General features: G+C 33.6%; 1 protein-coding gene and 2 long non-coding RNA genes across 14 annotated transcripts in view; 2 read left to right on the top strand and 1 right to left on the bottom strand.

Annotated features, from left to right (window-relative positions):
• Positions 1 to 27,355, bottom strand: part of nek11 (NIMA-related kinase 11) — a 246,927-nt gene that overhangs the window by 132,062 nt on the left and 87,510 nt on the right. For 11 of the 12 annotated variants that reach the window (XR_015511922.1, XM_087287730.1, XM_087287725.1 and 8 more), the window contains 2 exons: positions 27,102 to 27,162; positions 17,056 to 17,152 (listed from right to left, as the gene is read on the bottom strand). Coding sequence is in view for 10 of the 12 variants with exons in the window: in XM_087287730.1 (XP_087143856.1) it covers positions 17,056 to 17,152; positions 27,102 to 27,162 (158 nt within the window). In the remaining 2 variants the exon portion in view is untranslated. Of the gene's footprint in view, positions 1 to 11,162; positions 11,545 to 12,412; positions 17,153 to 27,101; positions 27,163 to 27,355 lie in introns of those variants that run through there. The other variant, XR_015511923.1, reaches the window with a different exon arrangement.
• LOC147840390 (uncharacterized) overlaps positions 5,232 to 27,355 on the top strand; it is a 65,083-nt gene continuing 42,959 nt past the window's right edge. Inside the window, exon 1 of the long non-coding RNA XR_015512036.1 lies at positions 5,232 to 5,457. This is a non-coding gene — a long non-coding RNA (uncharacterized LOC147840390). The remainder of the gene's footprint in view (positions 5,458 to 27,355) is intronic.
• On the top strand, positions 8,848 to 17,004 carry LOC147840392 (uncharacterized). Its single transcript, XR_015512016.1, has 3 exons — positions 8,848 to 10,703; positions 13,450 to 13,558; positions 13,792 to 17,004. It is a non-coding gene; the product is annotated as an uncharacterized LOC147840392 (long non-coding RNA).

Below are 27,355 nucleotides of genomic sequence, written 5' to 3'. Positions count from 1 at the left end.
ATGTTTTGTTGCTGTGAAAAACTGACGAATCTGCCAATCCGCAAATGTGAATAGTTTACGTTTGGAAAGGGTCACCAGTTAAACCGTAACACTGGCTTCATTCAGTCCTCAAGAAATTTAACACATTGATGCAGTATATCTGGTGTTTCCGTCTGGTCCGCGTTCTTTAGAAACTTCAAACACTGACCAAACAATAAAAAGCAAAACCGCGTTAAGCTGCGGATGTGTTTGTCACAAAACAGGCAAAAAAAATCACTCGACCACAGTCCATGTTCGGTCACCATAAACTTTATTTACGCCATGTAATCCACAACAATTATGAATTTACATGTAATTTTTCATGTTTCATGTAATTTTGGGTGTTTTGCTTTTTATTTGTCGACTTTAACTGCAGTTTGGCACTTTTACTTTCATTCAGGAACATTTCATGCATGCCACTATGACAAATGAGATATTGGATGCGAGTATGAACTGTTGGAAGAGTGTTGTTTTAATGTTTGGTATTTTATGCTGCAAGCTGTATGGGTGAGAAAAAACTCTGCATTTCATGATGCAGGGATGCAGTCCTTTACTGATTCAGTAGGTGCAGAGAATAGTGTCAAACAGCCGTGTGTGTATAAACTATCCGATTGCAAAATGTGGCGAAAATTCTAGACGATGGTAATAGTTTGATTGCAGTGTTTACATGCTGTACTGCACTTCAATAATGTGTCTAAAATTAAAACTCTACATCTTAATTCAGTGTTAAGTGCAACTGTAAGAGCTAAAAGCAATATTACTTTTTCTTCCGACTCTTTTTTTCTGCACTAAAATGTTTCAAATGTTTAAAATTAAAAGAAAAATAAAACTCCTCCTTTACTCCTCCTAGATCATTGACCAACTTTTAATCATATTAGTACCAAGTGTGCTTCACTCAATGGCAAACAAAAACAATAAATTGAAGCTAAACCATTGTAGAATTAAACACAAACAAATTTTTAGCACAATAGCAGCTATTGGTCCAACATAGGCTCATTCTGAAAACATAGCCCTATATACATTTCTGGAGATCACGAATTATGTAGCCAGAGCTACATATGGCTGTATTTCATCTTTACAATGAACGTTATGGGGCGGTATGACAGCATTCCTTTTCTTGCTTACCAGTTGACCGCTTACCTCCATATGGACGGTTTTTCTGCTGTTACTAGTTTGTCCGGTAGTTCGACAAATATGTTGGCGGACTTGAGATGCAAAGTGGAGTTGACCGCGACAAAGAGGTTTGAGTTCAGCGAAGAACAGTTCCAGAAAGCAGGTAAGACAAAAACAAAAGTAAAAAAATAAAATAAATAAGTAAATAGCGGTGAGAATGTGGTAAAATCTGAAAACGGGATAAAAATCAGGCGAGGGCTTTTCCTTTCTGGATTGCTATTTAAAACACTGCTGTTGGGTTTAGGGAAAGGGGTGGGTGGGGGGATTGGTCAGTTGGTCAGTCAGTACGATTGGGTTCTATATCTTTTTGAGTTCCTGTTTTCGTTAAACACAAAAGAAAATATTTGGAAAAATGGTAGAAACCGGTAACCACTGCCTTCTATAGTAGGAAAAACAAATACAATGTAAATCAATGCTTAGAGGTTTCCTGCATTTTTAAAAATAATTTCTTTTGTGTCTCAAACAGGTTTAAGACAAGTACAGGTTGAGTAAATGATGACATTTTCAGTTGTTATCCCTTTAACATTTAGTATAACTGATTAATATATTTTAATGAAACCATTAATACCAACCATTAATATTAAAGATAGCGTGAGGAAGCGTTCAATTATGCCGACTTGGTGCTGATGAAACTTTATTTATTCAATAATTTATTTTATCAATGTTGAAAACTTTTTATTTCTTTTGGATTTTTTGATCAACAAAGTTCAAAAGACGAGCATCCATATGAAATGAAGCATTTCTGAAACCTTTACGGTCACTTAAAATTAATTCCCAGCATCCCTTCAAAGCCAAACATGTTAAAAATGTATTTCATTACCGTGATGAATGATATCTACCTCTCTGCATTTTGCTAATTATTTTTATTCATACACTAATAGCCTGAAATGACAGCTCTAAGTCTTTGGGGAAAATTCATTCCTGCTTTGTTTTCCTCATTAGGAGCATTTATTCTGATGGTGACAAACAACAGTCCACACTGATTTATCCTTACAAAACTCCAAAAAGTTGACTCTGGTAACTTTCTGAAAAGTACACTCTGGTGTACCAAACTTCTCAAAAATGAAATACTATAACTGTCACACATAAAAACACTCATAATGTTGAGACAACTAAATCGAGAGGCATTATAAAAGTCCTTTCTTGTGAAGGACAAAGCTCAGTCATAACGTTTAACACGGAGCCCAATCAAACTCCTCTATTATTATAACTCACGACTTTGTCAAGAAGCCAAGAATAAAGACAATTACAATTGAGAGACCTTTGAGATCCCGACGACCAGCCCTCTTTAAACTGTTGTCTCATAAGTCAATTTCAGACAGTGCTTTCACATAAGAGAGGCGTTCAAAAAACTTGCTGTAAACACACACACACACATATATATATATGCCCACTCATAGTCCATTTCCAGCTGATTAGTGGTGGTAATCAAGGCTGAGCTGCAATCAGCCTCCACTCCCAGCATGATAAACATAACCCTCCACCCGCCCATCCACTTTCTGCCCAACTACAAGCTCTCTCTTTTCTTTTGCAATCACCACTTTCCAACCATCTATCCACAGAGAGAAAAGGAGAGAGAGAGAGCTGTGCTCACAGAAAGGGTGTGGAAACAGAGGAACATTTCCTACTGTACTGTGATTACCATCACCACATCAGAGCAGAATGTTGCTCAAAATTTCAACAAATTATACCAAATTTTATGACATCCCCCATTTGCGAATTATTATGTCCCATTCTAGATGAAAACTCTACAATGATTACAACAAGAGGGAGATATGTACCAGCCTGCCACAAACTACGACTGTCAGCCAGTGGGTAAATTATTTCTTAAATATTATATGCTGTTGAACAAAGTTATCATTTATTTATACAACAAATAATAACTTGACTTCTAGTTGATCATTTGGTATCAAAAGTGGCTCATATGAAAGGCAAAGGCCTCTAGATTACACTTATTTTACCAAAATAAAATATGATCAAGCCCTGATTTTTAATGAAGGTCTGACTTTGCTTAGACAAATGTCTTGTCACTTAACTGAAATAATGTACAGTATAGAATATAAAGTCATGCTGCAGTGGAAAAAGAATTAATATTGTGTATGAGATTGGAAGACTGCATCCATACATCTCTTCAATGACTCAAATAACCTATTAATAAAGTCATCTGGAATGGCAAAGAAAGCGTTCATGCAGGACTCCCAGAGTTCAAGATTCTTTGGATTCATCTTCAATGCCTCCTCCTCCATCTTACCCCAGACATGCTCAATAATGCTCATGTTTGGGGACTGGGCTGGCCAATCCCGGAGCACCTTGACCTTTTTTGCTTTTAGGAACTTTGATGTGGAGGCTAGCGTATGAGAAGGTGCACTATCCTGCTGGAAAACTTGCCCTCTACTGTTGTTTGTAATGTAATGAGCAGCACAAATGTTTTGATACCTCGGGCTGTTGATGTTGCCATCCACTCTGCACTCTAATTTCTGTGAGAATTTTGGGTCCATGCAGGTTCCAATAGGTCTTCTGCAGTATTTGTGATGATTGAGATGCAGCTCAACAGATGATTCATGGGAAAAATCTACTTTCTGACCTTTTTCCAAATAATCAGTTACAAGCATACATACATACACAGTCTAAGTCAGAATTATTAGCCATCGTTAGATCCTATTTTTCAGTTTTTAATGTTTTAAACCATTTTAAGGTGTTATTAGGTGTTACAAAATGATTAGCCCTTTTAAGCTATATATTTTTTCTGATAGTCTACAGAACAAACCATCGTTATGCAATGACTTGCCTAATTACCCTAACCTGCCTAGTTAACCTAATTAACCTAGTTAAGCCTTTAAATGTCACTTTAAGCTGTATAGAAGTGTCTTGGAAAATATCAAGTAGAATATTATTTACTGTCATCATAGCAAAGATAAAATAAATCAGCTATTAGAAATGAGTTATTAAACCTATTACGTTTAGAAATGTGTTGAAAAAATCTTCACTCCATTAAACAGAAATTAGGGGAAAAAATAAACAGGGTGGCTTATAATTTAGGGTGGTTAATAGTTTTGACTTCAACTGTCTATGTATATTTATATATGTTTATATATGCTTTTTAACCATTTATTAATGCTTTTGAATTGCATTACGGCTCCTTGACGATTCTTTCAACAACTTTTATCCTTCAAAAGTGGTAAAAAGTGACTATTATTAGCATTTTTAATTGTTTAAAGTGATATGTTGTCTATTGGAGTTTTATATTATGTACAAAAACCTTGCAATAAACTGCCAGTACATTTTCTGTTACTTTACAGACTCATTTCTTTAAATATTGTTTCTTATACATTATAATATTTATAACTACTAAAATGTCAATAAAAGTCACTTTGTTAAATTTCAACATCAAAAGCTAGCAGAGCAGAGATCAAGCTCCCATAATGCGATTCACAACTCTAAATGAACGGAAAACACTAGTGAATCACAAAATACGGAAACTTAATTAACAGATATTTTTTTAATTGTTTGCTCATTCATTTATTGGACAATGCTTTGGCAATACTGTGCCAGTCATGCCATTGCCAATAAAGCTTATATATAAGAAAAGGAGAGAAAGTAAGAGAGAGATCTATTTAGAGAGCTCCCCAAACCCTGGGAAAACTCCTCAACAACAAAAGCATAATGACTTACAAGCATCTGCTGCTCTAGGCTGTTACGTCGACAGCTCAGACGTTTTTTTTCCCAGTGATGAAAGAGCACCTATATCTCTGTGAATGTACTGTATGCTTCCTGCCACAGCTTTGATCCGCTATTTCAGAGAGGCTTAATGAGCTGCAGTCAACAAAAGAACAAGTCCTACACAACGATCACCGCAAGACGCCACACTGAACGTTGTCAAGAAAACCCATGAGTCACAAGGACATGAGCTGATAGCTGAGGAGTGTGTAGAGCAAGGTTTGTTGTCATCAAATGATCACATCAAACACAAAAGATGCTTTGTTTTTTAGATACCCCCCACTCCCCTTGAGTGCTGTCTTTAAGTTATTCCCCAAATGCACAGTATCTGTGCTGAAGATGTACTGTAACTGTCAGAAAGGCTGACTCAAGATCTTTGAAAATGAAGCTGGTCTTCAAATGAGGTTTAAATGTTTAAATTCGTATAAGTGGCTTTTATGTCAGGTTCAGATAACTTTTGCTTCAGCTATGACAGACAACGTAACAGCTAATGTGATTTTGACAAGAAATCAAGAAGATCATGGACAAGAAACACGTCAGGATTTTATGGTAAGATGGAGTCAACAGGAATTTGGCTAATTGGAAATCGCATCACTGTGCTTGATAATGGTGATATATTACATAACTTGAGCTGTGTCGGTTTTGGCTAGATGGTGGAATGGCTGAGCTCCACATCCAGACCTGTAGTTTTTCTTCCTGTAGCTTAAGATATCATGTTGAAGCTGTTTGTAAGTAGAACTTCTACTGTTATTGATCTTCCAGATAACATCTAACAATTCATCTAAAGAGAAGCGAGTTTGCTTGATTTGTTGATTTATATTGATTCTTTTGAGGGTTAAGTGGGTGCCATTTTGATTTAAATGACTATTTTATCCTGTTTATGTCAGAAAAGGGAGTTAGTTTATGTTGATGTATTTTTTTCTTTGGAGTTAGCTCTATTTTGTTGGTTATTTTGGCCTTGTCATCTTCTGACTGAAGTGTAAGTTAAGTGTTACTGAGTGTAAAAGATATAGACGTAGTATCCGTGAAGTCACCTATAGGTTTCTGAAGAACGCAAAAGAAGCTACAAGTAGTCGTGGCCACCCTTCGCCATTTTGTAATAATTCAAGCGCACAGGCAATTAACCAATTAACAAAATAAATCATATATTGTATTTTAAGAAACAAGCTATTGTTAAGTGTGTACACATTTTTAAAAAATCCAATTAACAGATTACTGTAAAACTTTAATCAGAACATTTATAATTAAATCATGAAAATGACTATTTGGCATTTATTTATATCTTAATATCATTGACATCTTAACCGTTATTATACTAAAATAAGAAAATTAAATCTATGCTTTGAATCTATTTGTATTGATACAACATCACACAAGATGACATAAAAAGTTTTCTTAAAAATGTATTTTTAGTATTTCTCAGCAATTTAAAAACACAGTTTTTCTTAAAACACTTTAGAAATATGCAAATGAACTTGCATCAACCTGATCATTTATTCCATCCAGAAATACGGAATGGGACCTGAGAGGATTTAATGTTGCAAAATAAGTTTGAAAAATGTGAATATGAACATGAAAGGAGACAATGAAAAACAGCAGGCTGCAGAAAGCTGCAAAACCTGTACTTAGCATCGCCTACTTTTGACCAGATTCATGAAAATGCATCTTAATGCCAGGTGTAAACAGGGCTTCAGGCTACATGTTGCCTCTTGACTGCTGTAATCATAGCTTGTCATCTTCAATGACGTGTGTTTTCATTGAAAAGGCAGAACTATAGCAACTTACTTCTGGAAACAAGCAGTGGTGGACAAACTACACAAATCAAGTACTTGAGTTAAAGTACTTGAGTAGTATTTTAAGTGTATGGTGCACATTGTTTTGGTAACAATTTACTTGAAATGAGTGTTCATAAAACTGTCATGAAAACTTGATAATCATGACATGGACACCATGAATGTGAATGAGATTTGATGCATGCCTATAAAAACTGTCAAGTGTCATTCGTTCAGCCACAGATTGTCACTTTAAATGTAAAGATGACATTGTTTGTGATGAAAACTTGACATAACAAAACACTTGTCTTAGATATGAGAACTTGACTTACAACATAACTTGTCATAAATCTGTCATAAACATAATTGTCATGAGGGAATATTCCATATGACCACCATATATCACCACCAGAATGCAGCATCCACTTGGATGATGCGAAGGCAGCCACAGGACAATGGCACAAGTGCGCCCACCACACACCAGCTATTGGTGGATTGGAGAGACAGTGATAAAGCCAAATCGGTGGATGGAGATGATTAGAAGGGCCATGATCATATGTGCCAATTGAAGGACTTTAGCCAGGTACACCCCGACTTTTTTAGAGAAGTGCCATGAGATTTTTAATGACCACAGAGAGTCAGAATCCCGGTTTAACGTCTCATCCGAAAGACGACGCCCAATGACAGTATAGTGTCCCCTCCACTATACTGGGGCATTAGGACTCACACAGACCACAGGTTGAGCACCCCCTGCTGGGCTCTCTAACACCACTACTTTGTAGTGTATGAGTGAGTGTGAATGTGAGAGTTTTTGGGTGTTTCCCAGTGCTGGGTTGTGGCTGGAAGGGCATCTGGTGGGTAAAACATATGCTGGAATAATTGTAAGATCATCTCGCTGTGGCAACCTCTCATAAATCAGAGACTAAGCAGAAGAAAAATGAATGAATGAATGATTCCACTTAAGATGGCAACTTGCAAAAATAAGCAAATTAACTTGTTTGCCACCAGCATCAGCAACACCTGCATCAACCTGAGAATTGATTCCCTCCAGAAATAATAAACGGGACCTGAGAGGATCTGCATCTGGAGGAATAAGCCTGTAGAGTCACAGCACAGCTGATGAGAGGCTGTGTGTAGGGGAAATGCAGCTGCTGCAAATTGCTACCTGTGCTCTCCTTCTCCCTCCTCCTCATCTTTAGGCTCTTATGAGGCTTGCAGAGAGGAGCTGACAGCCTCTAATTCCTGCCCTCACAGGAAAGAACGCTTCTGTTATTAATATCTTCAGCCCACACTCAGTAGGGGAGCTTCTGCAGTCATGCTGAAAGGAGGACGGAGGACTCTAGCTATAGCAGATCCTTAAGTATGGTATGATAGGATAGAGAATGGAAGAGTATGGAATGTAGTGTTGTCCTGAAATGAATGCACTGGTACAGTATGGTGTGCTGTGGTAATTACAACTAAATTAAAATATCATCTAAAATGAAGTTAATGTGTTAAATTAAAGAACAAACAATTTCATTTGAGAGGCATAGCAATAATAATGCAGCAATTTGTTTTGTTATTATATACTGTTAAAAGCACTCTAATATTGTAAATGTTTTCAGAAGGTACACATTTCTAATTGTTTTTTTTATTAGTACACTTTAATTCTATGTTTACAAAATTGTTTTGGGTATGTATGAGTTTATTTTATTTTATTTTTTTATTATTTTATTTTATTTTATTATTTATTTATTTTATTTTATTAATAAGGCTGCATTTATTTGACCAAAAAGAAAGTAAAGGCCAGTATGTTGTGGTAACTACAACAACATAAAAATAAATAAATAATTATCATCTAAAATAAAGTTAATATATTACTGTAAAATAAATGAAGTCATAGCAATAATAATCCAGTCCAATTTCTCTTTGTTTTGTTTTGTTATTATATACTGTTAAAAGTACTCTAATATTGTAATTTTTTTCACATAATGTACACATTTCTAATTGTTTTTTTTTCTCTTAGTACATTATAATTCTATGTTAAGAAAATTTTTTGGCATCGGTATTTTATTTTATTTTACTTTATTTTCATTTATTATATATATATATATTTTTTTTTAATTAATTAATTTATTTTATTTTATTTTATTTTATTTTATTTATTTTTTTTTTTTTTTTTTTATTCATAAGGCTGTATATATCTGACCAAAAATCAATAAAGGCCATAGTAACTAAAACAAGAATAAAATAATTATAAACTCATCATCTAAAAGAGAGTTAATATGTTAAATTAAAGAACCAGCAATAACAATTGATAAGTATACCAATAATAATGCAGTCCAATTTCGCTTAGTTTTGTTATAATATACTGTTAAAAGTACTCTAATATTGTAAGTATCTTCATTTAACATTCACATTGCTAATTGATTTTTCTCACAGTGCATTGTAATTCTATGTTGGGCTCTGTAAAGTTTTATTTCATTTTTTATTTTATTTTATTTTATCAATAAGGTTGTGTTTATTTTACCAAAAGGGCAGTAAATAAATGCATAATTATCATATAAAATTTAATTAAAAAATGACAATTGCATTTGGTAGTCTTAGCAAGAATAATGCAGTCCAATGAAATGAAATGAAATTATTTATTTTATCAATAGGGCTGTATTATTATTTTTTTTTTTTACTAAAAAACAGTAAAAGCCAGTGTGCCGTGGTAAATACAACATGAAAATAAGTATATAATTATCAACTAAAATAAATTATTATGTTAAACTGGCAATTAAATTTGACAGTCGTAGCAATAATAATTCAGTCTGATTTCTCTGTTTTTATTATACATTTACTATAAAAAGAACTCTAAAATTGTAAATATTTTTTTCACATAATAATACAAGTTTTGCTAGTTAAAATACAGTTTTTTATTCAGAATTGCAGTATTATAAAGTAATATAAATTTTTTTAACTGGCGAATGACATGATCTAGGGGTCTCCGTCATCTTTGATGTGCACATTTGTGAGTTCAGGAGGCGTGGTTTTGGACGACAGGAGAGGGATTGTGTTTGTATTTTATTAGCAATACAATTGTATTTAGGCAGAGCACCTACTGCACCTTTAATTGAATTTTCCTTCAGACCTTCTCTTTATTAAAAATCAATTTATCAATGTAAAGATTTGGTGCTCAAAAATTTAATTTGATCAATATTGAAACCATTTGTGCTGCTTAATATGTTTGTAGAAACCAATACATTTTAAAGCTATTTTCTTCAGTGAATAGAAATTATTTGAATAATTGATTTAACATAAACATCATTTTGAAACATTGTTAACGTTTTTACTTTAGCTTTTGATTGATTTAATACAGAGTTTATGAAACCTGACTAATTAAAGATATTGATTTCTTTTTCTACTTCTTTTTTTTTATCTTAATGATCCAAAACATTTGTGGAAAAGAAAGAGCTGCTCTTGCGAAGACAATAAAAGCTGTGAAGTGGAAGAGAGAATTAGCTCTGCGGCAAGAAAGATGTGTACACACAACATAAGAAATGAGAAAAGGAGCTGAAGGCATGTACAGTATAAAGAAGAATCAAGATTAAGTCCTGAGGAAAAATGAAGAAAAGTCTGTGAACAATAACCCGAAAGACAGTAAATTAGCTATACTGTATGTATCACAAATGACAATCCAAGCAGAACATCATATTAAAATGGACCTAAAGACACCACAGGGAGGAATTTCTAACATTATTGGCTTACGAACACAGCGGACACAGATATTGATATGTACAACTGTGCCCCGAAAGAACAATAAATATGCAGTTTTTGTGCTCTGGGATATTTGTTCACATTACAAATCGCTGTCCAGAGGACCATAATTTAATTTGGAATTCATATGATGCTCCTATTTTCTTCATACCAAGCTCATATATGGCTCGAATTGAATCACACATGGAACAGAGGTACACATAAAGGAAATTTGCTTTAAAAATTAAGAAAGCTGGATGGAAACATCAAGGTGCAATTTAAATGTGTGCAGGAAGACACACTGTAAAAAATGTTACTTAGATCTAACTTATAAAAAGTGAGGCAAGTGGTTGCATCGGACGTTTTAGGTTGATTCAACTTCCAGCCTTTTTTAAGTATTTTAAACACTAAAACATTGCTTAAAACAAATGCAATAAAATTAAGTTGAGCCAAATAATATTTCTAAAATTACTCAAATCAGATAAACTTACTTTTTTTGTTAAACTTAACTTACTTATACATTGCTATATGTTGACTGTACTCATTTTAATTAAGTATTATGAACTTAATGATCTAAATAAAATTAACCATGCATATGTCATTTAAAACGAATTTAATTGACTTCTGGCTGTAACCTCAGAAAATAAATCGGCGTTTCTATATTGTAAGCACAATATACACTAGTAAACACAGATAAACAGACTTTCCTGTCAATAACAATTAAATAAGAATGGGAAGATGGATTAAAGACCATAACATGTATTCAATATCAATCAATGTTCCTTTTAATAGTGACTACAAAATAGGCCATTAATGTGGCTACACATACACAATACATAAATAAAAACATTAATAATACCAGATCCTATTGAGAAATTATCCAAGGCAACTCAGTGAGGAGATTTGCATATTTTGATGAAGATTTTGGATGCATAATGTCCAGTCCCACAAAGAGTCTCTAATACATCTTAAATGTATACAGTTTTGATGGATACTTGAAGTCGAGGACATCGGTAAGTCCAAACAGGAGCCATCATGCATTTGACAGGTTTGGCAAACCTCTGACAGTCCTATCCAAACTGTGTTGGGCTGATGGCAATTTTTTCCCGTGGGCAGCCGCATGCACCTCTGATTCCTCACAACTCTATTGGTAGAGACAAAAAGAAACAGGAGTTCAGGTGGTTGCTACCAAACAACATTAAATAGCTAAATACTAAATAGAAAATAACTACAAGTGAAGTTACAAAAGTCCAGTGAGAATGATGCATGGATGAAACACCTTAGTTTATCAGTTAAAAATTACCTTAGTTAAAATTACCTAACTTTTATTTAAAAAATAAAAAAAGGTTATAGAGGTTGTGTAATTACATTATTCCAGGTGTTTTTAGTTATCAAATTTTAAAGAAAACTGTGATTTTACTCAGTGTAACAGTGCATGTCATTGTGGTTTCCTGTCAATCACAGAATTGTTAAAATTTAGGTATTACATTTTTTTGTTTATTTTGGCAACTTATAAAGCATAAGAATGTGTATTTAATTTAGATATTAAAACTGTTTGAAAACGGCTATAAGAAAATTATAGAATACAAATTCTATAATTTAATTGTCATCTTCATTGCACATTGCACCAAACTTTGCACGTCATAATACAAATTTTATTAAATAAATAAATAAATAAATAAATACATTGCCATTTTACACATTACATTAAGGTTTACATTAAATTTTTGCTAAAGCTACATTTAATTGACTTTTTCTTCAAATTTAATGTCACTGGCAAATGACAGTTCAGTGATTCAGTGTTATCAGTTAGCTTTATTGAAAGACTGACAGATAATAAGAAACTGCATTAGGATATTTTTATACTGTTTTTACTGTTGCACACATAAAAAAAATCTTCAGATATCAAATGTAAGTTAATTCTATGGAGCCCACTATTGTTTGCAATTTTACCAATGTTTTACTTACCTGCAAATAATTATAGATGTAATTGTATCTAATGTTTTTCTTACCTGGATGTGAAGTTTGAAGATCCACAGGTAACAAAATCACTTTGGTATCTAAAGACCAAGAACATGCATTTTAGAATGAGGTGCATACAATTTAAATGGTTCTGTAAACATCAGTAGTAAATGTAATTTAAGTTAAAATAAATTGTAAATCTGTAATTTATTCACTATGCAGCATTAAAAAACTTATGGACTAAATCTCTAAAACACAAACTTTAAGTTATACTTTCTCTTACGTTAAACACAAACTACTTAACTGTTGCATACGTTTCTGAATTTAATATCCATCCTTAATGTGCTGCTATAACTTAGGTGAGCTAACTTTAGCTAAGTTAGCGCTAACAAACTGAACCCCCACACCCCGACCGCCCACCAGTGACCTTGTTTATCGGTTCTGCAACGTTAGTTTTACCTACTAAGTGTTTTAAAACTACTTTCACTATTTTTCTCAATAATATCACTTTTAATCGTTAGTATAAACTAGCGTTGGTTAGCGTTAGCCAACTTAGCTTTCCATGTGAGAGCAGTCTTAACTGTTAACATACCTGAGGCTACAGTACAATTTACAAAGCTAAAACCTCACCTGCCTAGCGAAGACAGCAGTTTTGCATGACTTTACAATTATCATTCGGCTAAATTTGCAACTTACCGTGTTAATCAGATCCGCTGCTGGGAGCAGTTAATGTCGACCATTGCAGAAGCTGCGTCTGCCTGCTAAATCCCGGGCAATGAAAAAGGAGTCACGCCAAACTATTAAAATCACGTTTTATGAACACCTGCCCACATCGACAGCTGCTCTAATAAATTGTCTGTGTCAACTCACTTTTATAACATTTATTCTACACAATAACCACGTACAAAAATCTACTCAAATAAATTGCATTAGTTTTATTTAAAATATACAGTTATATAAAAACTGATATATTTTAAGTAAAGAGGAAGCAAATTTTATTTTTTTGGTATAAAACAAATAAAATTAACTAGATTGCAATTATTTAAAGTAGATAGAACCAACTTTGTGAGTGTAGCACTTTTTACAGTGCATGTGCAGTGAATAATTTTACATTTGCAAAGTATATAAATCATATAAATTATATAAATTGTATATAAATTGGAACTCTTTGTAGAACTCTTTGTAAGTTTGTTGCCGTAATTATACATTTGACTGAATAATTGAACAAACAAGCGGACTAAAATGTACTTGTACAGTATATGAACAGTCTCAATTGTTAATTTAGTCATTCTGAAGACTATCATTAATGCAAATTGGTTAAAAAATTAACTAAGAGAACTTTAATTTTCATAGGAAAAATTAAGTTCTATTGAATAGATAAGAAACATATTTATATCTCTATATGACAAGCCTTGCCTTCACTTGAAAGATCAGTATGACAAGCCCCGCCTTCTCTTGAACAATCTCTATGACAAGCCCTGCCTTTCCTTGAACGATCTGTATGACAAGCCCCGCCTTCTCTTTAACAATCTGTATGACAAGCACTGCCTTCTCTTAAATGATCAATATGACAAGCTCCGCCTTCTCTTAAAACAATTTGTATGACAAGTCCTGCCTTCTCTTGAACGATTAGTATGACAAGCCCCACCTTCTCCTGAAGGATTTCTATGACAAGCCCCGCCTTCTCTTTCCCAATTTCTATAAAACAAACCCTTGAACAATTGAACAATCTGTATGACAAGCCCCGCCTTCTCTTGAATAATTTCTATGACAAGCCCTGCCTTCTCTTTACCAATCTCTATGACAATCCCCGCCCTCTCTTGAACAATCTGTATAACAAGCCCCGCCTACTCTTGAACGATCAGTAAAACAAGCTCTCTATTGGATTTGTCATTTGAAACGTGCACTGAAACGCAACAGGAGCAACATATTTTACATTTTGCAAAAAATGTAGGATGAGGCATGCATTTGCAATGATTCTGGGCATCATTTTTTTTTTTTTCAAATGAAAGTTATTACTGGTGACACATTATCCCCATGTTTGTGGCCTGCTGATACAGCTAATGTAGTCTGTCTGATAAATGATCGGAGGCTCATGCTGGTTTTAGCTGTGAGCCACACATCTGTTGGCCCTGTGAAGATCAGACTCTGGCTTTGGGGATGGAAAAGTGGCATGATGGGGTTTGGGAAACCTCTGGAGCAAGAAAAGCAGTGCAGATCGCTGACAGACAATATGCTGATTGCAGTAGCAGGGGGATTATATCAGAAGTGGCCCACTAGATTAGCTTTAATAGGGCTGTAAAGCCAAATATCTGCTATGAACAGGTTTTACAGAGTTGCGAGACACACAGGTGTCAGCAATTACTGTAACAAACTGTTTTGACTAGCAGGAACTCTGACAATGAGTTTCATTTATAATAGCACATCTATATTAAAAACCTCTGTAAAATATACACAGTTGAAGTCAGAATTATTAGCCCTCCTGATTATTAGCCCCCTTTTATATTTTTTCCCCAATTTCTGTTCAATGGAAAGATTTCTTTTATCTTTGCCATGATGAAAGTGCATAATATTTTACAAGATATTTTTCAAGATACTAGTATTTAGCTTAGAGTGCAATTTACGGGGCATAACTAGGTTAATTAGATTAATTAGACAAATTATTGTATGACAATGGTTAGTTCTTTAGACAACTGAAAAAATATATTGCTTAAAGGGGCTAATAATTTTTACCTAAAAGAAAATAACTAATGCTCTTACTCTAGCCGAAATAAAACAAGACTTTCCTCAGAAGAAAAAAATATTATAGGAAATACTGTGAAAAAATCCATAAATTGGGAAATATCTGGCAAATATAATTCACAGGAGAATAACTTTGACTTCAACTGTTAATTCTTTTCAATTCAAGTTTATATTCTTAACAAATGTAAACACATGCATGGAAAACTACTTCATTAAAAAAAGCACACATCATTCAGACAATCTTGATTGTCGGTGGTTTATCACATTAAGCATTTACTCTACTGTACTCTACCACCTCTTACCCTAATAGATGGACATTTCTAATAACCTATAAAATAACCTTTAAAACACGATTTCAAGAGTTAACACTTAGCTCATGATTTATAAATAGCTTGTTAGGCATCCTCAGGCCCAGGGCTCCCTCCTTTTCATAGGGCAGGGAAAATTGAGCTCAGGTCAATCTCAAAACTTCCCTGCTGCTGAGGCTAAGGTCAACATCCTGAGAGTAGGAGATTTAGGAAAAGAGACTTAGGCTTACTTTGTCTAAAATATAGAGCATATTTGGATGGTGGGAGGATACCGGGGAACCCGTGGAAAACCCGCGTGGACATGGGGAGAACATGCAAAACTCCGCACTGAAATACCAGATGGCCCAGCGAGGACCTGGAGCCAATGGTATTCTTGCTGTAAGGCAACAGTGCTAGTCGCTGAGCTGATGTGCCACCCATTCTGGATAAAGATGGAAGAAGGGGAGGAGGGGGGTTTCTTCCAGATGAAGATAGTTGTAGAAAGGAGTTGAGAATATATATTGTGACTTGGGATCTTTTGATTGGAGGATCATGATTAGCTAATGTGGGCCAGCTGGGTCAATCATGAGCACGTGCTCCTCTCGAAATTGCATTAAACTTCACTTAGTGATCAGATGATTCTAAACCACTAAACTCAGGGAATGTTTTCAGTAAATTTCAGGAATCAGTTCAAAAAGAAAGCCAGAGATGGACAGAAAGAGAACAGTGGTGGCCAGCTTTCAATGAATCATTCAATATTCATGTATGGCACGATGATAGTTTTTACATTTGGATAAAAAGCAAGCCTGCATCTGACTAGAAACACTTTGGATGAGGATTGTAATCGATTTTAAGACAACTGCAGTGATATACAAGGTCATACTATACTTTATGCACAGGCCCATTTCAGTACATTGACATTTTGCTTCCCCCCACACAATCCAGGATTTTTTGAATTGTGTCATGTGTTTGCTGCAGTGTTCAGTAATGCTGAATGGACCTGTAGTATAGTACTTTAGTAGATCTGTCTGCCAGGCCAAGACAGTTGGTTTAGGGATTTTTGGTGTTTATTTATTTGTTTGTTTAACATAGCCATGTGATCCTGCTCAATATGGCAACTCCACTTGCCTAAAATGTATGCACGCTCTAAAAAGCTCCAAGATTAGTTGTTAGACTGTACATTTATAATATAATTACAATATTTGATTGGTATCCTTTGGGATTCTTCAAGTGTTTATTTTAGGAAAGACATCTACATTATTAACTAAAGCTTCAATTGTTTTTCAGTCAATCTGTTTATGAATGGTTTATGTAGAGACCTTTTCAGTAATTCAAATCACATAGCACATGCATTCATCCAATCAAAAATAAGATCGCATCAAACTTCAACATACGAAAACCCAGGAATACCAGTAAATCCTTGAGGGCAAAACTAATCTGGTGTGAAATCCAGGATTTCTATTAGTAGGGGTTTACACTAGCCTAGGGTGAACAAAATCTAGCATGAAAAAAGCATTATAATTCAACACAGCTACTTAGCATCTCCTTGAGTATGTTTCTGAGCATGTAGATCAACACAATTACTAGTAAATTAGAGTCATTGTGAGACGTCCGCTTAATGAGAGAGACTCTGACTGTGAACAAGTGAAGGATGACAAACTCACTCTCTCATCCGCTGGATTCTGCCCTCAGCCATGGACATATTGATGCTACCGACTCCCAGAAAACCCAGCTGAGGCTTCTCATTCTCTGTTTCAGCTCCTGGAATGTACAAAACAAATATGCAACATCAATTAAAAGTTCAGACTCATTTCACTTGATTGAATTTGTTTCTCTGGACGTTTAATAATCTTTTCATATCAGGCTCATGCTAATTGTTATAAGGCTTTGTAGACGAATATAAATTGCTCATCCACATTATACTGTATACTAGGGATGTGGATTGCAACTCATTTCAATATATTTAAATGAAAATCTTGTCAACAGCTATTAAATCACCTAGTCTAGTCTCCAGAGAGTCAAAAAAACTTAATGTACTTCCTAAATAATCCATTTTGAATAGTCTTACATAGTGAAAAACACAAAACACAGAATATATATATATATATATATATATATATATATATATATATATATATATATATATATATATATATATATATATATATATATATAAAAATAACACATTAAACTTCTCTATAGATTTATTCAACATCAATAAATAGTATTAATCAATAAATAGTACTATAAGTGCAAACTCAATATTATTAGCAGAATTATTATAATAAATGATGAATTAACAATGTAAAGGTGTTGTTTGTTAAATACTGCTTGCTTTACAGTGTTGAACATGCTATTTGTAAGTGAAAAGTTATAAGAAAAACTAGGCAACTATCCATGTAAGGGTATTATATTTGTTTGGATATCAATAGTTACTATTGTTTGTCACGTGGTTCTAATTGAAGTTGTTTCACATTTAAATCAGTATAAAATGTACAGAATTTTCTCTCATAACTGGTAGTTTATACTATAACATTAAATTTTTAAACTCTGAACCTATGCAAGAAACAGAGAAAATGAACACATGCAAAGTAAAATTTAATTTAATTCAATTCAAATTAAAATTATAAAAATTAAAATTAAATTAAATAAAAAATATAAATATACAAATATACAAATACAAATACAAAAATTGTATTAAATAGAAAGAATAAATATAAAACTAAAATATAAAATTTTAATTAAAAATATAAAAATAAAAATAATAAAATTTTATTTAAAACATAAATATAAAAATATAAAAATACAAATAAAATAAAATAAAAATATGCTAATGACTACTCTAAAAATGCTAGATTTTTTAAGATTGTCAAATATGGATGAAACCGGTTGGGTTAAAAACTGTTGGGTTAAAATTTGATTTAATATCTTAAATTTAATTAGAAAAAATAATAAAGTTGGGTTTCATCCATATTTGATTCAACTTTGGGTTAAAACAAACCAGCATTATTTAGACCACTTCATTGTGGTCATGTCATTGCCCCATAAACATTTCCTGCTTGTTATCAAACTATTTCATAACAGTAACAAGAGGCAATTCAATCATAACTTAATGTTAAAATAGCAATCCTAACATTTTCAATATGTGGCTCTTTTGGATTCTCGGAAGCTGTTACATCCCTCAAAATGGTCTAGAGTGTCATTTAGTTGAGTGTCATTCAGTATCATTTAGTCAACTAGTCTCAATTTTAAAGACAGTAAATAAAAAAATATAAAACTATCAAGCTTCTGTTTAGAAAAAATAGCAATAATAATAATAATTTCAAATTAATGCTGTTATTTTGATCTTTCAATCAAAGAATGCTAAAAAAATTAATGTTTTTAATGTTGATTACAGTAAAAAAAAGAAAAAAACTGCTTAAATCAAAAGTGAACTGCTGTTAACTTTCTAATAATAGAAGGATTTGCATCTGAAGGATGCTTCAATGTTGATTCAGTTCATCACAAATACATATTACAGATATCCAAGATCTAAGATGCAGGAGAAAATCATAAACAAGTAACACAGTTGATCTAATCTAGCGCAATAAACGTTTACCGGCTTATATTCAACTTTATTGTTCATGTTAATGAACAAATCTCTAATAAAAAAGCAATTTTTATGAAAGTATATTTTAAAGTTTACGGTTTACATGACATTTTAGATATTCTAAGATAATACAGGATAAAAGGCACCAGGAGAAGACATTTTACACATTACATAAAAGATCTGGTACAATTCAGGCTACACATTTTCTGTAGGCCAGTGCTGAATGAAGTCAGAGATGTGAAAAAGCTGAATTTCTGAGTTGACAGCCACAGTGACATGAGCGTTATGGTTCACCAAGCCAAACCAGTTTGTGTGTGTGTTTGCATGTGTGTGTGTGTGTTTGTTGGTTTGAAAAGTCAGCAGGTGACAAGGACATGTGCACACAGAAATCATGTCTGAGCAGCGGAGCATTGTGTTATGTGTAGGTCAAGTGTGCTTGTGTGTCATTGGTGGAGCAAAACTATAATTATGATAAATAGCAATGCATCAGGGCTCTTCACAATAATTCTTAAGGAGTAATAAAAACCTGTTGTTGTGGCACTTGTGCATATCTTTAACAAATTAAATAAATTATTAATAACAATTCTTTTTCTATTATTTAATTTTTTTTCAAACGTTAATACAAAATTCCAACATTTGATGTCTTGGACCACATCGATCTCTGAACTTATTCTGAATACTCTGACTAAATTTAGAGATTGATGTGGTCCAGGATATTTTGGAGGGTATGTTAAACCTGTAGGTACAGTAAAGTTAAAATATTAAAAAGTGGTTTTTTGTTTTTTTTTTACAAATTTGATTAATCACTAAACATTAAAAAATAAAGTAATAAAAAAATTAATTAGAGATTTAAAAATAACAAAATTAACAACATATATATATATATATATATATATATATATATATATATATATATATATATATATATATATATATATATATATATATATATTAATATAATATATAACAAAAAGACAAAATATCAATAGACAAAAATCAAAAAAATATCAAAACTATATAAATAAATAATTGACCAAATGTACTGTAGGTGCGTTTTAGCATTGTAGTTTGTTTAATGCAACTGTATTTTTAAAGGTTCAGTTCTTGAGCTCCATTAGCCGAGTCAGAAGTGTGCCTTAATATTTTTGGTGGTACAGTAACAGGCAGTAATTTTCAGCCACAATTCACTGGTTATTAAAAGTAATGATCAATCTTTTGAATAGCTTTTTGGTTTAATCAAAATCAGAATTACTGCTGCTCAATTTTAACTAAAAAAAAAAACCTTTATTTTTCTGGTTTGTTTTCAATCCATTCTTATTCTTTTGGTTGAACAGATCTGACACTTGTGTTGACACGGTGGCTGGTGAAAAGAAGAAATGGGATCAGCTTAGAAAGTGTTTCTTCTCTTACTGAACCAGAAATACCAAACCTGAACTCACATCACCCATAATGCATTGCCCTGTCACCGCTATCATTTATCTTACTTTAGAGATGTGTCAGCTGAGTTCAGAAGTGAAGAGTAACCTTTTTATTATGGGTATACATGAGGATTACTAATGGATTCTTTTTGTATATTTGGCTTGATAGAAAGAGTTTTTGTTTTTGACTACTTTTGTGAATAATACGTTTTGTCATAATCAAACGACAAATGAATTCATCTGTATGCATGGACATTTTCAGAAATAAATGCTAACTCGAGATGACAAATACCAATGCTCATTTGCAGTGGCCCCAAAATCATTTGTACAATTAATGCCAAATTCAAATTGTACTTGATAACAATGCTAAGTGGCATTTTTTGAAGATACACACAAGCACACTTTTCAAACTAAACATGTTTGTAAGGTTGTAGATTTCAAAAAAACAAATGAAAAGGCGTAAATAATTAATCAATGAACTAAACTAAATGAAAATAATTTTAAAAATGAAACATTTTGAAATCATACCGAAAGTGTCAGATCTGTGTTCTGACTAAATAGTTATTCAGTATTCAGTAAGCATGGTTCTTTGCACAAATAAATAAATAAATTTTATTAACAAAAATAAAAAATATATAAAATTAATAAAAAATAAATTATAAATAAATATATATATATATATATATATATATATATATATATATATATATATATATATATATATATATATATATATATATATATATATATATATATATTTTTTTTTTTTTTTTTTAATGTTGCAACAAAATTCCAACATGTGTTACCTTGGATCACATTAATCGCTGAATTTATCTCTGAATATTCGGTCTAAATTTAGAGATTGATTTGGTCCAGGATATCAAATTTTGGAAGGTATGTTAAATCTGGAGGTAAAGTTAAAGTATACATTTTAGATTTCAGTTTTGTTTCACTTAACATTAAAATAAAATAAAATAAAATAGATCTGTGTTCTGACTAAATAATTATTTAGTAATCAGTTAGCATGGTTCTTTGCACAAATAAATAAATAAATAAATATTTTTTAACAAAAAGAATAATAACAAATAATAATAATTATAATTTTAATAATAAATAAATAAAACTTTTCAATGTTTGAACAGATTTCCAACATTTGATACATTGGATCACATTAATCTCAGAATTTATCTCTAAATATTCTGTCAAAACTTAGAGATTTATGTGGTCCAAGATGTTACATTTTGGAAGGTACGTTAGGTAAATCCGTAGGTAAAGTAAAAGTATTAAATATATATATTTTTTAGATTTCAGTTTTATTTTATCACTTAACATTTAAAATACATCAAATAAAATAGGATTTATTCAAATTGATTCAAATAAAAAACATTTGCAAGGTATAAAAAACAATGACAAAACATACAAAACAAAACAACAAAAATATACAAGATGAATAAAACGTTTAATTATATTGCAAATTCTATTCTAAGATCTGCAAAATGGCCTGAAAGTTTTCCACACTCACCATGGAGCAAAACCAATAAAACAAAAGAATAATTAATAGAGTAAAAGCAATAAATAAAATAAAGTATTTATTTTCGACGGCTCATAAAACAATCTGTTTGTTGCATTGAAACAACAAGCAAAAAGACTACATTCAGAGGCTGATGTGGTTCAAGCATACAGTATGAAACTTAAGAAGGTAAAGTGAACCAGGAAAGAAAGCATTGGATATAAATACTCCAGTTCTTTCAATGCGGAAATACACATACAGTATCTGTGGTCAGAGCCTGTAAATAGCATGAATTACATAATCAATGTCACCACAACTTCAAGTAGCAGATGAACAGGCTTCCTGACATCCTCACCTCAGAGTCATCAGGAACACCACAAAACCCTCACAATCGCACACTGGGAGAGCTGAAACTGGCTGATTCGGTTATGGAGCTAAATGAGCGTACTCGCATTTCTTTAGAAGAATGGATTTTTTTTTATAGGTCTGTGACCTTCAATAAGCAGGTCTTTGTCTGCTCTCTGACCTCTATATGTAATTGGCTAGTCAGTATTGGAAAAAGATGTTATATATCTCACACTGGTAATGGAGTGTGGCTGAAAGGGAGGTTCTATTGGTGCACAAAGCGTATCCTGAAAAGGATTCTTTGGCAAATGAATTATAGATTTGATGGATTAAGCCCTAAGTATACTACATTTTATATTGTAGATCTTTCTTTAAAAAATGTGCATCAAGCATACATCCATGCAAGTTTATTTTATTTATGGATTAATATACACTAACTGGCCACTTTATTAGGTACACCTGTTCAACTTTCATTGCATTCAGGCATGTAGACATGGTCAAGACGATCTGCTAGAGTTCAAACCCAGCATGAGAATGGGGGGAAAAAGTTGATTTAAGAGATTGAACGTGGCATGATTGTTGGTGCCAGAGGGGCTTGTCTGAGTATTTCAGAAACTGCTGATCTACTGGGATTTTCATGCACAACTATCTCTAGGAGTTACAGAAAATGGTACAAAAAAGAGAAATTACCCAGTGAGCTACAATTCACACAGGCTCCCCAAAAATTGGACAATAGAAGATTGGAAAAACGTTGCCTGTTCTGATGAGTCTCGATACCTGCTGAGACATTCAGTTGATAGGGTCAGAATTTGGTGCTAACAACATGAAATCATGGATCCATGCTGCCTTGTATCAACGGTTCAGGCAGGTGATGGTTGTGTAATGAAGTGGGGGATATTTTATTGGCACACTTTAGGCCCATGCGTATCAATTGAGCATCATTTCAACGCTACAGACTACCTGAGTATTGTTGCTGACCATGTCCATCCCTTTATGACCAGAGTGTACACATCTTCTGATAGCTACATCCAGCAGGATAACACACCATGTCATAAAGCGTGAATCATCTCAGACTGGCAAATCTGCAGAAACTGCACAATGCTATCATGTCAATATGGACCAAATTCTCTGAGGAATATTTTCAGTGCCTTGTTGAATTTATGCTACGGAGGATTAAGGCAGTTCTGTAGGCAAAAGGGGTCCCAATCCAGTAGTAGTAAGGTGTACCTAATAAAGTGGCCGCTGACTTTGGGTTTAAGTTAAGATGTTTGATACATTTAATGTTTCTTGTCCTGCTTTTCTTTTTGTTATTTTATTATTTTTATATATTTGTTTTATGTAAACTTGTAAACACCTTAATGTAAACATGTAAACACCTTAAACCAGGGGTGTCAAACTCAATTCCTGGAGGGCTGAAGCCCTGCACAGTTTAGTTCCAACCCTGCTCCAACACACTTACCTGTAGGTTTCAAACAAGCCTGTAGGACTAAATTAGTTTGATCAGGTGTGTTTTATTAGGGTTGGAACTAAACTGTGCAGAGCTGCGACCCTTTTGGAACTGAGTTTGACACCTGTGCCCTAAACTATTCATGTCGTGTAGGATTTTTGCCACATTTTGTGACAGGATAGTCTATACACACGGTTTTTTGATGCTACCTACCAATGTTTTTTTTTTCTCTCCCATTCAGCGTATGTTATCAAATTACTGTACATTAAAATGACACTTTTCCAGCAGTTGCTCGCATCCAATATCTCATTTGTCACAGGGGGCATGCATGAAATGTTCCTGAGCAAAAGTGAAAGTGCCAAACTGCAGTTACAGTCAACAACTTAATAATTTGGCAAATAATTTGATCACTGATGTCCATGTAAACATAGTCATTGTCTTTCTCCTCTGCGTCTGTGTTGTTTTGCCTCTGTGAAAGTCAGCGTGTGCTCGAACAGAAACTCCCCCTTTCATGCAAACCCTTCCCTCTTTCACCACCCGACACCCACCTAAACAAAGCTAGACTCACACATCTTCCTGACTTTTTTTAAACTGGAGGTATGAAAACACCCTGCTGAGACAGGGGGATTTCATGGCCTTTTGATGAAGTTAGTTTGTTTTGTTATATTTCTTTCTTTGATTTAAGCACCTCTAACTACCTCCTCTCCAAAAGGTACTGTAAATTGTCATTGTTTCATTGTAAATGTTTATTCTTTCACTATACAAATATTTTCACATGTTTTTCACTGGTATGGGTAATAAATAGTGCTGTCAAAATTAGTGCGTTAACGCATGCGATTAATTTGAAATAATTAACCAGTTAAAAAAAAGGTACCTGAATAGCGGTGGGGGTGAGTTGCACGTGACGTACCTGAAGAGCTAGGAGGGATGCGGTGGAGATGGGTGTGCAAATATTTAAGGACCGAGCGGGAGACGCGAGATTCTAATTCATTTGCTGGCATCTGGGAGTCACTGTGCTTTTGGAGTGCACTGTGATACTCCCGCAACTTCAGGGAGACTTGGGATGTCTAGACTGGACTGTCTTAGCTACAAGAGGAATGTAAAGGAGGACTGAGCAAAATTGTTTCTTCTTTATAATTAATTTTCTCAACTAACAGCAATACAACTTTACAATGAGTGTAATTGTTTGTATTCAATACTTTATTATTATTATAATTTTCCATTTTCCATATCTGTAATGCCTGTATTTTTGCAGTCCACTTAGAATCCAACTTGGAATTCAATGTTTACTTCATTGGTATTGATTATTTTGAAATTCAAATAGCATTAACATGCCTGTATTTTTATTTCTGTAATAAATATGGCTGTCAAGCCAGGATCTTGATGGTTTATTGTCGGTATGTTGTTTACATGAAGAAATCTGTGTTACAAGTTAAACAATAATTCTAATAATCAATTATATTTTTAATTTAAATAGTTTTGCGTTTAAAAAGTCTTGCGTTTACATTAATTTTTAATTTGAATAGCCAAAATTACAAGTTTCAGTCTTTCAAATGTGATTAATGGCGATTAATTTTCAAAAAAAGTGTGAATAATTAGTTAATTTTTTTAATCGATTGACAGCACTAGTAATAAATAATCAATTGCAGTGATATTCGATCTTCAGTCGTTCTATCTCCATTCACTGGTTACACACACACAAAACACTTTAGCAACTGCATAGCAACTACTCCGAACGCCTTAAGCCTAGTTCACACTACAGGATTTTAAACATCAGCAGATCGCTGTGCCGTTCACACTACATGACTTGACTTTGTGTCTTTTAATCTCTGAGGTGTTCACACTACGCAACACTCTTTGAATGATCCACAAGAGGGGGGTCACACACTACATGATCTGACAACATCTCATTCCCCATCAGCTCATTCAAGCAACCAAACCACAGCCAATGAAAATTTGAGGGAGGAGTCATCAGAAAAAGCTGAACACAATTGGCTGCTTGTGTGCTGATTACATCACTGACAGCTTTTCAAGCTTTGGAGAAAGCATTTAAAAACATCGTCAAATCAGCTGATTTATCAGCGGATTAATCACTCATCTGCAGGTTCCAGTGGATAGATACACAGAGAGTTTTTAATTTTTGTAATTTTATAACTCTTTGAAATAAAACTAACATATTTATAACACCCTGCCGTTTTCTAACTATCAGTGTATTTCTTTCTGACATTGTTATTTTTTTATTACAAAACAGTAAAGAACTGAGCATTTCTGCCTTAAATTACCATATTGGTCAAAATGACTGCATTCATGTCTGATATTTTTCACTGTGACTTTAAATATGTGTGCATTTTCTTGCCTGGCAACTTCCTGCTAACATAAACAAAACTTTCTGATGGCAAAAACATCAATTTACTTCAGATATCTTTCAAAACAGCAGATTCTGTGCCGAATAGCTCCTGTTTAAAAGTGAAAATGAAAGCCAAGACCTTTAAGTGTTTTAGTATCTTAACTAAATATTTTAGGCTGTATTACCAAAAAAAGATGATATTTTTAGGGTAATAGTGTCATTAAATATGATGCCAAACATTCAAAGCTTAATTTTAATATCTCAGTAATAGCTTTGAATGTAAATATGTTGTGACAGTATGGCGTTTTATATGAGAACGGTCAGAATGAGCAGTATGGTAATTCTAATAGTTACAGAATTCTAGTTCCAGTTAATATATCCTACTCTCATGTCTGTGTTAACACAGAATGAAGCGAGTGCACCGATGCCCATTCTGACCAATCACAGATGTTTCTGCTGAGCTCCTGAGCACACAGGCATTCAGCTCATGCTGATATGCTCTCTCATTGGCTGCAGCTCGTCACTACATCGGACCACACGTGGGGTTGAGTTGGCCGACTGCTCTGGAATATTTAGCATGCTGAATGTTGGATTTCCGTCTGCGAGGTGTCAGCGACGCGTCAGCGAGCCTCGTTGATGCGTTGTTCAGTAGTTCACACATAAAGAGCGGCGAGCGCCGAGCACCCGCAGATTTCTTCCCGATCACAGCCCGATCTGTCGGCGAGCTCGTTAACTTCCAAATCGGGCTCAAATCAGGCTTAAAATCCTTTAGTGTGAACTAGGCATTAGCAACCACCTAGCAAGCACTTACTGTAGCAACCAAGTGAAACAGTGATGCATTTACCACATCGTTATGCCATGGCAAAACCCACTCACAGTTTCTTCAGGAAATGTACATATCTAGTTAAAACTATTAAGTTTTAACTATTAACTATTATGTATTTTATTAAACAGAAATTGGGGGAAAATATACAGAGGGTTAATAATTCAGGAGGGCTAATAATTCTTACTTCAGCTGTAAATGTGCTTAATTATTACATTAGGCTGTACTCACCATCTGAATCTCCAACCAGAACGTTCTCCATGTGTCTGATCAAGGCCTCCAAGTCACCGTCCTGTGATACACACACAAAAGGGGACACATCCATGCTTCAAACGCACCATATGTTCCTTCTGGTCCACGTACTATGACATTATAATATTAGCGAAAATAATAGAGCTTCTTCTGTTTAGGATCAAACAGTGGCCAGTCTCCCAGATGACAGTCTAGCCACACAGAGGTCTCGAAAACACAGATCCTATAAAACA

This window comes from Danio rerio, chromosome 16 (assembly GCF_052040795.2).
Source record: "Danio rerio strain M-AB ecotype USA chromosome 16, GRCz13ab, whole genome shotgun sequence".
NCBI lineage: Eukaryota > Metazoa > Chordata > Actinopteri > Cypriniformes > Danionidae > Danio > Danio rerio.
Note: the sequence above shows the minus strand (reverse complement) of the source record. Positions and strands in the feature narration are given on the sequence as shown.